General features: G+C 52.4%; 1 protein-coding gene across 4 annotated transcripts in view; it reads right to left on the bottom strand.

Annotated features, from left to right (window-relative positions):
• The window catches only part of LOC140195624 (uncharacterized), a 155254-nt gene that overhangs the window by 115834 nt on the left and 23947 nt on the right, over window positions 1-15473 (bottom strand). For 3 of the 4 annotated variants that reach the window (XM_072254283.1, XM_072254282.1, XM_072254284.1), the window contains 3 exons: window positions 14740-14814; window positions 4210-13456; window positions 1470-2561 (listed from right to left, as the gene is read on the bottom strand). In XM_072254283.1, the coding sequence (XP_072110384.1) occupies window positions 1470-2561; window positions 4210-13456; window positions 14740-14814 (10414 nt within the window). The remainder of the gene's footprint in view (window positions 1-1469; window positions 2562-4209; window positions 13457-14739; window positions 14815-15473) is intronic. The other variant, XM_072254285.1, reaches the window with a different exon arrangement.

Here is a 15473-nt window from a genome sequence, read left to right as displayed (position 1 = left end):
TTGTGGATCCAGAACTGGCTTGCCCACAGAAGGCAAAGAGTGGTTGTAGACGGGTCATATTCTGCATGGAGGTCAGTTACCAGTGATGTGCCTCAGGGATCTGTTCTGGGACCCCTACTCTTTGTGATTTTTATAAATGGCCTGGATGAGGAAGTGGAGGGATGGGTTAGTAAATTTGCTGATGACACAAAGGTTGGGGGTGTTGTGGATAGTGTGGAGGGCTGTCAGAGGTTACAGCGGGACATTGATAGGATGCAAAACTGGGCTGAGAAGTGGCAGATGGAGTTCAACCCAGATAAGTGTGAGGTGGTTCATTTTGGTAGGTCAAATATGATGGCAGAATATAGCATTAACGGCAAGACTCTTGACAGTATGGAGGATCAGAGGGATCTTGGGGTCTGAGTCCATAGGACACTCAAAGCAGCTGCGCAGGTTGACTCTGTGGTTAAGAAGGCAGACGGTGCATTGGCCTTCATCAATTGTGGGATTGAGTTTAAGAGCCGAGAGGTAATGTTGCGGCTGTATAGGTCCCTGGTCAGACCCCACTTGGAGTACTGTGCTCAGTTCTGGTCCCCTCACTACAGGAAGGATGTGGAAACTATAGAAAGGGCGCAGAGGAGACTTACAGGGATGTTGCCTGGATTGAGGAGCATGCTTTATGAGAAAGAGTTGAACTTGGCCTTTTCTCCTTGGAGCGACAGAGGATGAGAGGTGACCTGTTAGAGGCGTATAAGATGATGAGAGGCATTGATCGTGTGGATAGTCAGAGGCTTTTTTCACCCCAAGGCTGAAATGGCTAGCACAAGAGGGCACAGATTTAAGGTGCTTGGAAGAAGATACAGAGGAGATGTCAGGGTAAGTATTTTACGAAGAGTGGTGAGTGCGTGGAATGGGCTGCTGGCGACAGTGGTGGAGGTGGATACGATAGGGTCTTTTAAGAGACTCCTGGATAGGTATATGGAGCTCAGAAAAATAGAGGGCCATGGGTCACCCTAGGTAATTTTTTTTTGTAAGTACATGTTCAGCTCAGCATTGTGGGCCAAAGGGCCTGTATTGTGCTGTAGGTTTTCTATGTTTTTCTATTCCATCATGGCTGATTTATTATCCCTCTCAACCCTATTCTCCTGCCTTCTCCCTGTAACCTTTGCCCTGATTAATCAAGAACCTATCAACCTCTGTATTAAATATACTTAATGACTTGGCCTCTACAGCCGTCCGTGGCAATGAATTCCACAGATTCACCACTCTTTGGCTAAATGAATTCCCCCTCATCTCTATTCTGAAGGGACGTCCCTCTCTTCTGAGGCTGAGCCCTCTGGTCCTAGACTGTAGGAAACATCCTCTCCAAGTCCACTCTATCTAGGCCTTTCAATCTTTGGGAAGAGAAGGTACTGCCTGTGACTGGACAGGTAAGAACTTACTTGGCCACAGAACCTGGTTGCCAGGATGGAGTTGCTCACTGCTCTCACCTGAAGGCTGAGAGGCTTCCTTGTCCTTTCTGCCCCAGTGTGCCACGAACTCCGATCTCTGGGGACCTTCATCAATCCCTTCTGAACAGCAGCTGGCTCCGGCCGCCATGTCGTGCCCAGCAGGATTCCGGCCAGAGTAGGGATTGCGCTCGCTCTGGGACAGGTGGAATTCTGTTTGGCTGGGAGGTGGCCCCGCCACATCGGATCTCACGGGGCCGGGTGAGAGGTTATAGATGTTCCGCTGAGAACTCTGCCGCTCCTCCAAATCACAAGAACACACCGCCTCAGCCAGCGGGAACAACTTGTCACCGTCAAATCCACAGGAAAGACGCCGACGCGGGCTCCTCCCCTCGTGGCGATCTGTGGGAGGCAGGGGATACTGGGACTGGGAGGGGGAGAGGAGGCCGGCCTCAGACTTGCACCTGGTTCTGGTGGGGGGGCTCTGGGGGTGAAGGACCTTGGTGGGAGGAGAGGTGGAATGCCACAGGTCAGGATGGCCAGCGGCGGGACACCACCCCAGGCCACTCTGGGGGACGGGCAGTGTGGGGCAGTGGTCGGTAGCAGGGCGAGTCCCCGAGTGGGAGGCAAAGCCTGCAGGAGGCTCGGTAAAGCAGCCAGACACTGACCGCTGCCCACAGGCATGGTCACCAGCCTCCCTGCCGCTCCCACTTTCTTTTTTGACGGGCTTCATCTTCGACTGAATTCCACTGCTCGGTGAGGTGCTGGCAATACCCGCCCTGGCACCTGGGTCACCAGCCCCCCTGCTGGTCAATGACAAGATGCTGTGGTCAGCTGCCAGTGCCAGGTGACAGACCGGAGCGTCTGGACCACTGGACGGAGGATGCCAGCCGCAGGGGACAACCTGCTTGGCACCCCCAGCATCGTGCCTAGTAGTGTCCATGGCCGGGTGAACTGGCCGGTCCCTGTCCTGGGTACCTGGAGGAGCCCAGATTTCTGTCAATGAGGGGGAGAGGTACTGATAGTTCCTGGTCACTGGCGCACTGATGGGCGGGACATGGTCAAGAGGGCTAGCGTCCACCCCTTCAGCGGGAACATCGTCTCTCTCTATCTTTACGTCTGCTACAAGAGGCTCTGTGAAAGGAATAAGGCGGAGGGAACAGGATTAGAAGGGGCAGAAAGCAGCAAAAACCCGCAGATCCTGGAAATCTGAAATAAAGACTAGAGTCCTAGAGCACTACAGCACAGAAACAGGCTGTTCAGCCCATCTAGTCCCTGCTGAGCTGTTATTCTACCTAGTCCCATCGACCTGCACCAGGAACCGTTGCCTTCCATACCCCTCCCATCCATGTACACATCCCAATTTCTCCTAAATGTTGAAAATGAGTCCACGTTCACCACTTCCGCGGGTAATTCCTTCCACAGTCTCACCAGCCTCTGAGGATGTGAAGGACACTTTTATGAAGAGGTATAACATTATGAGTGGTATTGGATAGGGTAAACAGAAGGAAACTATTCCATTATCAGAGCTAGACTAAACTAGAGGAGATAAGGACAGTAAGTTTCTACACTGAGATACAGCACGCTAACAGGCTCACCAGACCAATGAGACCATCCCACCCAATTATACCCATCTGACCAATTAACCTACTAGTAAGGAAGGCAAATACAATGTTAGATTCATTTTGAGAGGACTAGAATATAAAAGCAAGGATGTATTGCTGAGGCTTTATAAGGCATTGGTCAGACTGCATTTGGAGTATTGTGGGTAGTTTTGGGTCCTTTATCTAAAAAAGGATATGCTGACATTGGAGAGAGTCCAGATGATGTTCATGAGAATAAACTTGGCAATGAAAGGGTTACTGTGCGAGGAGTGTTTGATGGTTCTGGGCTGGACTCACTGGAGTCTAGAAGATCAGGAGGGCCTGGGGGAAATCTCACTGAAACCTATTAAATATTGAAAGGCCAAGAGTGGACATTGAGAGGATGCTTCCTATAGTGGGAGAGTCAAGGACCAGAGGGCACAGTGAGAGTGGACATTTTGAGCATGTTTCCTACAGTGGGAGAGTCAAGGACCAGAGGACACAGAGAGACTGGACATTGAGAGGATGTTTCCTATAGTGGGAGAGTCAAGGACCAGAGGGCACAGTGAGAGTGGACATTTTGAGGATGTTTCCTACAGTGAGAGAGTCAAGGACCAGAGGACAGGGAGAGACTGGACATTGAGAGGATGTTTCCTATAGTGGGAGAGTCAAGGACCAGAGGACACAGAGAGATTGGACATTTAGAGGATGTTTCCTATAGTGGGAGAGTCAAGGACCAGAGGACACAGAGATACTGGACATTTAGAGGATGTTTCCTATAGTGGGGGAGTCAAGGACCAAAGGGCACAGTCTCAGAATAGAAGGATGTCCCATTAGAACAGAGATGAGGAGGAATTTCTTTAGCCGGAGTGTGGTGACTCTGTGGAATTCATTGCCACAGACAGCTGTAGAGGCCAAGACATTGGGTATATTTAAAGCATAGGTTGATAGGTTCTTGATTAGCAAGGGCAGTAAAGGAGAATGGAGTTGAGTGATATAATAAATCAACCATGATGAATTAGCAGAGTAGTCTCAAAGGGCCCAGTGACCTAATTCTTCTTCCATGCTTTATAGTCTTCAACCCTCAGTTCTAAGACCCTTCCCCACTTTGACAGCTGCCAGCCTCTCACCAGCTGCTTCTAAGGCTCAAGACCCACTGACAAAGTCACCCCATGCTCGCCAGTCCATATCGAACCTACCTCGGCAGGCTACAGGCTCTCCAGGTGTCTCCAGGTGTGCTGCCTTCTCTGAGCTGGTCCTTCCCACACGAAGACCACCTCCCCACCTCAGCTGGGCCAAGGTCTCACTCCAGGCTGGATCCTCCATGATGGTGCTCCAAGCTGTCGTCCCCAAAGGGTTTTTGAGCTGTAGCCCGGCTGGCTGGCTGGTAAGCCAGCTGGGGGACTGTTCCACACCAGACTCATGTTCCCTTGATGATCTGCAGCCCATCGTTCCTCCCTGGTCAGGGCTGTGAGAGTCTGGCAGCTCCCAGCCTTTTCTGTGACTCTGTCCCGGTACTGCATGGTCACCAGGGGCCACACCCCGCACAATGCAACCTCCAGCATCTGAAAGACCGTCAGAGAGTCCCTGCCGTTCCGTTGAACGTCCGAGAGCAGCTGCTGACCCTACACCTGCGAGGCTGCCTGGAGAACTCTGGCCAAGAGCTGACACATCGACAGAGCAGGCGTTATGACCCACGTCGAGAGATGACCTTTCTGTGACATCATCACTTTCCATCTTCATGTTGCTGTAACTTAGATTATTGCAGTGGGGGAATAACTGTTCAACGTTAACAGGCTCAATCTGATCATCACGATGACCCGGGGCATTGCTATCACAAGCAGGTGGTTTTGTAGTAACAACAGGTTCAGCTTCATTCTCACCTTGACCCAGATTGCTATCGTCAAGAGCTGGTGGCTCTGCAATATTACCAAGTTCAGCTTCATCATTACTAAGACCCAGGGCGTCGTCATTGAGACCTGAAGATTCCGCTACATTAACAGGTTTAATCACATTGTCACTACGGCCCAGATCACTGTCGTTCAGAGCTTGTGGCTCTGCAGAAATAACAAGTTCAGTTTCATCGTCACTGTGACCCAGATCGTTGTCGTCCAGAGCCTGTGGCTCATCAGAAATAACAAGTTCAGTTTCATCGTCACTGTGATCCAGATCATTGTCCGGAGCTTGTGGCTCTGCAGAAATAACAAGTTCAGTTTCGTCACTGTGACCCAGATCGTTGTCGTCCAGAGCCTGTGGCTCATCAGAAATAACAAGTTCAGTTTCATCGTCGCTATGATCCAGATCATTGTCAAGAGCTGGTGGTTCTGTCACATCAACAGATCCAACCAGATTGTCATTACGACCTGGGTTGCTGCTATCCAGAGCTGGGAGCTCCACAGTAATAACGGATTGAGTTTCATCATTACTGCCACCCAGGATGTTGTTATCAAGACCTGGCGATCCTGTTATACCAACAAGTTCAACCACACTGTCACAACAACTCAGGTCGTTACTGTCGAGAGCTGGTGTTTCTGCAATATTAACAGGTTCAACTTCATCATCACTGTCGTCATGAGCTGATGGTCCTACAATTTTATCGTTACTTAGAGCCAGGACATTGTTACTGAGACCTGATAACTCTGTTACACGATCAGGTTGATGCACACTGTCACTACAACCCAGATCACTGCTGTCCAGAGCTGATGGTTCTACACTATTACCAAGCTCAGATTCATCTTCATTAAGACCAAGAGCAGTGTCACTATCAGCGGGTTGTCCTTTCGCATTAACAGACTCAGTCTCTTTGTCACTAAAACCCAAGGCATTGCTGCCAGGTTGTGCTACACTGTGACTGATGTCACTGTCACTTTCCTGAAGGCTTCTGTGGTGAAGAGCTGGTTCCACAACATCGACACATTCCAATTTATTGTTGGTACGATCGTGAAAATTGTCACCGAGGGCTGACGATTCTGCCAGGTTGACAGATTCAATCTCGTCATCGCTACAACCCAGATGAGTGTCGTCAGGGGCAGGAGGTTCTCCTGTACTGTCAGATTCGGTCTCATTGTTGCTACAACCTAACTGAGCTGCATAATGACCATCCACACTGTCGCACTGAGCCAGCCTACAGCAGCCAGGAGATGACGACTGTACCACACCAAGACTGTTCATGCCTTCACGGCTCTGAAAAGGGTCGCCACGTTCCATCACCTGACCGGGGTCTGTCAGGTTGGGAGGACAACTGTCCCGACCCAGGGCAGGTAAGCAAGCCGACATACCCGAACTGGATCTATCATCCCTAGCCAAGTCAGCGGTCCGCTCAGCTGGGCGGAAAGGACTCTGATCTGTCCAGGATTCCTCAACATTGTCTACAAGGTTGCAGCTACTTGGCTTCAGAGGTGTATGAGGTGCTTTCAATAACAAAGAGTCCCTTCCATCACAAACCATCTCCTCAGTTCCACTGACATTAGAGGAATGCCCTGGCACCTTGGGGGATTCAGTGATGGAAGGAAACCAAGGGAGGGCGATGGGTCCTACCTGGGGTGGGCTGGGAGCCTCCGTGTAAACCTTTCTGCCTTGAGTAGAGCAAAAGGGAGTCTCTAAGTCCTCAACTGGAGAGTTCTCCTCTAGCTGGGTGATGCCACATGCGTTCTGACCGAGGTGGGGAGAGTGGTTGAGAAGGTCCGGGGTTGCATCCCAGCTACTTTCCTGGGCAGCTTCCGATTCCCGAGTCACGTCACTGTCTTCTGGCGGAAGGCATGTTTCCATGTCTCCAGCATCACGATCATGCCAACTTATCCCGCCAGACGCGTGATGGGAGACCGTTGCCTTGGTATCATTAGTCACGTGCATAAGGGCAGGCCCAGGAGGACCAATCTCACAGAGCCTCTCAAGCTGCCTTTCCTGGTTCTCAGACACTTCCATCTGGTCTTCCCCTGACTCTAAGCCTGAGTGGCTGTGTCGCTGACTGCTGCCGGAGGATGTCATGCTGTGCTGAGGCCCGTCGACCACCTCGGCTTTGCACGGGACGCTGAGAGATTTGAAGAAGTCTTTAACAATTCTCGCCACCTCACCTTGCCGGTTCACCACAGCGAGCTTGGGAACCCTGTGCTCCCAAGGTGGTCTGTACTCAGCGAAGAACTGGCGGACCATCCTGCCAATGTAGTTGGCTCGGTTCTGCTTCAGCTGGTTGGAGAAGGACAGTAGACTCAGATTTATTCTCCTCTCAGAGTGGAGCTCCCCTGGCCCTTTCTGCTGATCAGTGCACTTCCTTTTACTGGGTGCAAAACTGGAACTGGAATCTGCTAGCTCACTTTCACAAGGTCTCTTTAGTGCTACAGAACCAATATGTCTTGAGCCATTTGACCTCCAGTTGCCTGCCAAGTCCTCCTCCTCCAACTTAATCTCAGAGTGCTGTGGGTTTGGACACTCTGGGTTCAGTTTGACATGACTGGAGTCATCTCCAGGGTCCAAATCCACACCAATTCTGCTTGCAATTTCAACCCAATTCTTGCCCCAGTCTTGGTGAGCCACATTTATTGTTTCTGATTCTACACCATCCAGAGATGCAGCCATGGATTTGGCCCGACATGACGCCTCAGGGAACAAAGATTCTTTTCCTTCTCCGGCCAAGTCAGTTCTCTTGCCCGCCTGCCTAGCCTCACAAGTGTCCATGCGCCCACCTTCTCTAACTGGAGGTCTGCACTTTTTCGAAGTGTCTTCTTCTGGCTTTTCTGGTGTAAGCTGCAGTTGCAAGCTTTGGGTCCTATCTCTCGTGTCATGGGCAAGGTCTGAGTAACGTGAAGGTGTCTTAACAGCTCCAATGCCATCCTCCAGCACACACAGTCCTTTCTCACCCAGAGTCCCCTCTGCAGCATCCACTCCCTTTTTTACCTCTGCCTGGGGTTTTCCCGACGTTGAAGCTGGCATTGCCTCGGTATAGGCCTGGAGCTGACCGTCAGGGTCAGGTGGTGTGTGAGGCGGCTCCTTCTGTCTTCCAGATGACCAAACCTGTTGTACCTGCGAAGGTGATGGTCCTGAAGCTCGAGGTCCATTTGCTTCCCCGTACCTCTCGTCCACAAGTTCCCGATTGTCCGAGCCCCCAGGAATGAGCTTCACTCCTGTAGCAGTCGATGCCTTGCAGGTGCTTCTCTCCTCTTTGGTATCCCACACAGAACTTTGAGCGCTGGCAAAATGAGTAACTGAAGGCTGGAACCTCCTCTCCTCCCGGGTGTGTGGATCGTTGGGACACACCTGGCCTAGTTCTGTTTTCAGCACACACCCAGGGGCAGCCAGGTCACTGGACGACAGCACACTGCTCTGCACTGACCCATGCTCTGAGCCGCCAAACACGTGATCCTTTCCACTTTGCTCGTCTTCCACGTGTTCAATCCCAGAGAATGCATCCTCTCCTCCAACTTCAGTTGTGGAAGGTGCTTCCAATTGGTCCACGACATGACATTCCAGGTGCCCGATCACTGTGTCACTAAGTCCTGGCTCCAGCTCCCCGGGCCTCCCTCCTTCTTCCTTTGCATCCTCTTGAGATTCAGTCCTCTGGAGATCACCAGGATCCGCTGGACTGCCTCCCACCACTCCCATGACACCCGATGGGAACGGGGAAGCCCCAGATCCCTGGCACTCATTCGTTCCGACTTGCTTTCCCTCTCCAGCGCCAGCCACACACTGCCCTGGCTGGTCGGTCAACCCTGCCGCCAAGGAAGTGCCCACCTTGCTCGAAGCTGATTCATGCTTCTCAGGCTCACTCAACACCAGCCCCCCTGCAGGCGGGGTGCTCAAGTGCAACCGTGCGTCCCAAGACAGGAGCCACTCATCTGGAATAATGCCACTGGGCCAGTGGGGATCATCTGCCACCACCTTCTGCTCTACTGTCGTCTTCTCGGCCACTGGAAAGCCGTCACAAGGAAGGGTTTCACTACCCGGCAAGGTCTGGTTCAACTGAGGATCACTTCCACCCTTGTAACCAGAAAGTACTATGGCCTTCCTCCCAAAATGTTCCTCCATATTGGCAGCAGGTGATGTGGGGACTCTGATTTCCCCCTCAGTGACACCAGGACCCTGTGGGGCAGAGATGTCCAGTTCTCTCTCAGTGACACTAGGACCCTGAGGGGCAGTGATGTCCAGTTCTCTTGTGACACTAGGACCATATGGGGAAAAGATCCCTGATCCTCTCTCAGTGACACCAGGACCTTGTGGGGCAGAGATGTCTGATTCAGTGACACTAAGACCCAGTGGGGCAGAGATGTTTGATCCCACCTCAGTGACACTAGGACCCTGTGGGGCAGTGATGTCTGATCCCACCTTAGTGACACTAGGACCCTGAGATGCAGTAACATCCGGTTCTCTCGTGACACTAGGACCCCGTGGATCAGAGATGTCCAGTTCTCTCTCAGTGACACTAAGATCATATGGGACAGAGATGTCTGATTCTCTCTCAGTGACACTAGGACCCTGTGGGGCAGAGATGTCTGATTCTCTCACAGTGACACTAGGACCCTGTGGGGCAGTGATGTCTGATTCTCCCTCAGTAATTGTGAGACCCTGTGATGTGAAGCTGTTGATCTCCAGCTCGGATCTTGTGATATTGTTTACCCCCTCAGGGACAATGGGTTCCCCTAGGGTGGGAATGCCAGCTCCCCCTTCGGCAACAGTGGGCCCCTGCACTGTGGCGGTACTGGAGATGGTGGGACGCCCTGGGGCAAATGGTCCAGTTCCTCTCTCACAGTCGATGAGAGGATTAGATCCCTGTTCTGACACAGAGGAATCCTGCAATTTTGGGAGGTCAGCTTCCTTCTCAGGGGCAGTAGGATCTGGTGATGTGGGGGCCTCAGGTCCCCCCTCAGAGGTGGTAGAACCCAGTGACATGGGGGTCTCAGGTTCCCCCTCAGGGACAGTGGGACTCAGCGATTTGGGGGTCTCAGATTCTTTCTCAGAGGTGGTGGAACTCAGTGACGTTGGGGTCTCAGATCCTTCCTCAGAGAGGGTGGGATCCAGTAATGTTTGGGTCTCAAATCCCTCTTCAGAGAGGGTGGGATCTGGTGGTGTGGGGGTCTCAGATCCCTCCTCAGAGAGGATGGGATCTGGTGGTGTGGGGATCTCAGATTCTTTCTCAGAGGCGGTGGGACTCAGTGACGTTGGGGTCTCAAACCCCTCCTCAGAGAGGGTGGGATCAGGTGATGTGGGGATCTCAGATCCCCTCTCAGAGAAAGTGGGATCCAATAATGTTTGGGTCTCAAATCCCTCCTCAGAGAGGGTGGGATCTGGTGGTGTGGGGGTCTCAGATCCCTCTTCAGAAAGGGTGGGATCTGGTGGTGTGGGGGTCTCAGATCCCTCTTCAGAGAGGGCGGGATCTGGTGGTGTGGGGGTCTCAGATCCCTCCTCAGAGAGGGTGGGATCCGGTGATGTGGGGGTCTCAGATCCCTCTTCAGAGAGGGTGGGATCTAGTGGTGTGGGGGTCTCAGATCCTTCAGAGAGGGTGGGATCTGGTGGTGTGGGGGTCTCAGATCCCTTCTCAGGGATGATGAGACTCAGTAATGTTTGGGACTCAGATCCCTCCTCAGAGAGGATGGGATCTGGTGGTGTCGGGGTCTGGTGGTGTGCCAGTACGCCATTGGGCTTCCTCACACCTTCCCCTGCTTCAGGAACTGAGAACGGACTGGTCTCTGCACTCCTGCCCACCTCTGCACTGGGTGTACCTAAAGCCTCCGGCCTGCAGAACAGGTTCCCGAGTTCCTGTGTTTTTACCGGGAACTGCAGGTGGTCTTCACCTTCTGGAGCTCTGTGGATGGGCTGCACACAAGGGTTTATCAGCTCCGTCTTGGAGTGGGTCTCCACTCTCTCAGGGAGAAACATTTTCTCTTGTATCGCCACAAGCTCGCCAGCAGATGCAGAAGGCTCGGGTGAGATGGGTTTACTGATAACTTCATAGTCCAACCTGGTTGCCGAGGCGACGGCTCCCCCACGTGGCAAAGGCACCTTCCTCGCCACTGCTGCTGGAGTGACGTTAGCCACATCCACATCCCTGTCTGCACATTCGGACACCAAGTCTACTTCCATACTTTTGTCCATGGTCTCTCCAGTCTCCTCAGCATCAACTTTCAGAGAGAGGCGGATCAGCTCAGACGCCTCCTTGGCATCAGAATCATCTTCTTCCCCATTAGGGCCACAGTGCTTTACATCAACATCAGCTACACTTCCCCCACCTTCAACTCGCCCGTGAGTCGCCACCTCCAATTCCGGAGGAGCATTCAGGTGAATCGTCCCTTCCAAGTTACTGTCAGATTTGAGGACTTCACCCATCTCCATCTCCAGTGATGCACCAGTCTCCATCTGCTGAGACCTTTCCGTCTCCAGCTCCCGTGATGCGTCTGTATCTATTTCCCGTGGTGCACTGATCACTGCCTGATGAGGTATTTCCACCTCCATTTCCTGTGATTCCACAATCTCCGGTTCCCGCGACGCACCCATTTCAATCCCCAGTGACACTCTGGTCTCCATTTCCTGTGACGTTTCTGTTTCCATTCCCCACGATGCACCCACCTCCAGTTCCTGTGACTCTGCTGCCTCCCGCAATGTACCCGCCTCCACGCCGCACGATGAGTCCGCCTCCATCTCCATCTCCTTCGACTCCTCTGTGTCCATTTCCTGGGCCCTTTGGTCAAGCAGGTTTAATTCACCTTGAGCTTGCATGTCCTCCACATCGACATCAGTTGAAGGCCTTGGTGGCTTCCTGTGGGTCTCACTTTCCCCAAGGGCTCTGGCTTCCTCTCCATGTGCCCTGTATCCGTGCTCTCCTTCTGTGGGATCTATAGCTGTGCTGACTTGATCCTGTACTCCTCCCTGAGGTCCCACAGGTGAAGAGTGCAATTTCCAGGAGGGAATCACCGGCCTTTCGTTCTCACCCGGGTCAGAAGGGCCGAAAGTTGAGAGGGTGGCAACCGGAACGCTGTCATTGTTCTCGGCCAATTCAACGGGCAACTTTGACTCGAGTTTGGTCTCTGAGGCAAAGGAAGTTGAGGAAGGTTTTGGCACAGAACTGTCCAGTGTTGTACATTTGGCCCGCGCTGTGTCAGTAGCTGTTCCCATTTCCTTCACAAAGGATGATCCCTCTCTTCTTTGCTTTACCCACCCGGACTGCCGCACAGATACAGCCTCCAACTTGTGTGGACCTTGTGACTCCATCAGGATCCCAGGTCCTCTCAGCATCTCAGAGTTAATCAAACTCACATCCTTTTCCACCCGTTCAGCGGGTGTGCTTGAAACACCTCCAGGCAGAGAATCAGAAGTTTCTGCCCCCAGGGTGGCTTCAGGACAGTTAAGAACAATGGCGCTTTGGTGGGAATTGTCTGATGACAGTTGCTTCTCTCTCTCACAGGCCGAACCATTGCCACCAGCAATCACGCCTGCAGTTGTCCCAGCTTCGGTCAGTTGCTCCAGAGGAGTCGACCGGACATCCATGGGTTGAGGGAGCGCGTCATCTTCATGAGCTGGATCCACAAGTGCTTCCTGAGGGTAACCACTCAAACGTTCATTCTCTCGACGTCTTGCTGTGCCCTCTGCAATTCCACCTTCCGGCAGGAAGTTTCCACCGGGCACGCCTCTGCTCTGGCACGCACCCCTCAGTCTGTTGTCAGGGTCTTCGAAAACTTCTAGGCTTTGGGCACTAAATGAATGCTCGGGTGCAGAGTTGCCCTCAACGAGGGTGCCCTCCGAGGGATTGCTCACAGCATTGTGCCGCCCCTCGCTTTTCACGGTGGGGGCTAAAGAGTCAGTCACAGCCGTCTCCTCCCAATCTCGATGGGGAGCACCTGAGATGACGCCTGTCACTAGATCGCCCTCCCTGCTCGGGTGAGGGCAGCAGTCTTCTTGATGCAGGAGGCCTTGCCAGTCAGACAAGGCTGAGTCCCCACAAGCGTCACAGATGGGTGGCATGGAGCTCTCTGCACTCTGAGTGGCCGGTGCCTCTTGTCTGAGGGTGCTGTCTTGCTCTGTGAATTGAATCTGCACGCCCTTCCGCTGATGCTGGTTAAAGTTCCCAGTGGCAATGCGATCCACGGTTGCTTCAGTCACACGCTCTGCTCCAGCGTCCTTCGCCTCGTCCGCGGGAGGCACCCAATCCATTTCCAGCGCAGGCTCTCGGATTTCATCCCATGCACCCCCCATGCTGCTCCCGGCCGACACGCTGCTCGGAGAGGGTGAGGCACTGGTACGGACCTCACCCCGCAGAGAGACTCCGTCCACGGGCAAGAAAACAGCCGCCACCGTGCTGACTTTGGCTCCGTTTCTGCTCCTCTCCTGGGAGGACAAGGCCACTGGTGTGGAGTGACAGTCCGTCCTGGCTTCTCGTCCTGCAGAACTGCCCTGACCAGAGGGAGCTGCCGGCACCTCCCACCCATCCAAGGACAGCTGGTGTTGCTGGAACTCCAGGACCTGAGTTATTAAAAAACAGGTTGAATAGGTTAGGATTTTACTCCCTGGAGCGCAGGAGAACGAGGGTAGATTTGATAGAGGTATACAAAATTATGAGGGATTTAGATAGGGTAAACGCAAGCAGGCTTTTTCCACTAAGGTTGGGTGGGACTAGAATTAGAGGGCATTGGTTAAGGATGAATGGTGAACGTGAGGGGGAATTCTTCATTCCGAGGATGGAGAGAGTGTGGAGGCGGTGGATGCAGGTTCGATTTCAACACTTAAGAGAAGTTTGGTCCAGGTGCGGCTAGATGGGACTAGACAGGTTGAAGGGCCTTCACTACAAGAGCAAGCCCTTCATTCATAACTCCCTCTCGGGACAGAAAGGTGTCCTGAGCCGGACTGGGCTCTGTTCACCATGATAAAAATGCAGCTGTTCAGCTCCGGGTGCCTCACTGCAGGAAGGATGTGGGAGCTTTCAAGAGGAGATTCACCGGGATGCTGCCTGGATTAGAGAGCGTGTCTTCTGAGCACAGGTTGAGTGAGCTCGGGCTTTTCTCTTTGGAGTGAAGGAGGATGAGAGGAGACTCGATTGAGGTGTACAAGATGAGAGACACAGACCCTACTTCCCAGGGTGAAAATGCTTAATACAAGGGGGCATAAATTCAAGGTGACGGGGGAAAAGTATAGCGAGGGAATGTCAGAGGCAATTCAGAGAGTGGTGGGTGCATGGAACGCCCTGCTGGGGTGATACTAGAGGCAGATTCAGTAAGGAATTTAAGAGAGGCCCATGGATGATAGAAAAATGAAGGCTATGTGGGAGGGAGAGTTAGATTGACCTTGGCGTAGGTTAAAGTGTCAGCACAACATTGTGGGCCAAAGGGCCTGGACTGTGCTGTAGTGTTCTATGTTCACTAATATTGCCGAGGAAAGGAGAGAGGGGTGCCCTTTCCATCCAGTAAGGTCAACTCCTGCCTTGCTCTGTCCTGGTTCAGCAGGCCAGGCAGCATCCCTGGGTGGAAATGGGACAGTTGACTCTCCATCTGGACTGAAAGACAAGAGAGGAGACAGCCAGTGTAAATGGTGAGGGAGGGAAGGGTGGATCTACATGAGAAGTGGCAGTCAGATTGAAGAGGAAAACATAGAGATGGTTATAGGGGCTGGGAGGTGACAGCTGGAGGCAAATGTGGCCTTGAGGTTATGGTATCTGAGAGGAATTAGCCAGCTGGGAACCACATGTACCTGATGGCCCAAATGGCCCGTCTCTACAACATAAGTATCGACAGCTGGACTCGGTTCCTTACCGTTGGCGTGGTGCAAGGCGTGGACTCGTGGCTGGGTACTGTGCCTCGCTCCTGCTCGCAGTCACATAGCTCGAACTGGGAACACAAGGCAATAGGGTGGTTAAGGAGGTACACAGCAGGCACCGAGTTCAAAGGTCAGGAGGTTACGTTGCAGCTTTATAAAACCCTGGTCAGGCCACACCTGGAGTGTTACGTACAGTTCTGGTCACCCCACTACAATAAGGATGTCGGGCTTTAGAGAGGATGCAAAAGAGGTTTACCAGGATGCTGCCCGGTTTAGAGGGCATGGGCTATAACGAGAGGCTGGACAAAGTTGGGCTGTTTTCTCTGGAGTGGCAAAAGCTGATAACTTATGCCGAAGTCGGTCTGTAACTTAGAACCTTGCAAATTTCGGCATGCTCTCCATGATGTCAGGCTGAAAAAAGGTACCACTGCTTGAAGTCTGGTCTCTAAAGTCATTTTTCTTCCTCAAGTACTGAAAATAGAGGCACAACGAGCCTTTATTAAAATATTTCAGAATCAGTCAGGTGTATTATCATTGACGTGCGTCATGATATTTGCTGTTTTGCAGCAGCAAGGCATGAAAATTACTCCAAGTTACAACATAAATAGTGCAAAAGATGGATAACGAGGTTTACATTTATGGACCTTTCTGACATCAGATTGACTGATTAGCTTCATTTGTTACACGTACATCAAACATTGGGTGGCAGGGTGGAGATATGTCTCTACCA

Source organism: Mobula birostris, chromosome 3, assembly GCF_030028105.1.
Source record: "Mobula birostris isolate sMobBir1 chromosome 3, sMobBir1.hap1, whole genome shotgun sequence".
In the NCBI taxonomy this organism is placed as follows: Eukaryota; Metazoa; Chordata; class Chondrichthyes; order Myliobatiformes; family Myliobatidae; genus Mobula; species Mobula birostris.
This window is presented reverse-complemented; position numbering and strand designations above follow the sequence as displayed.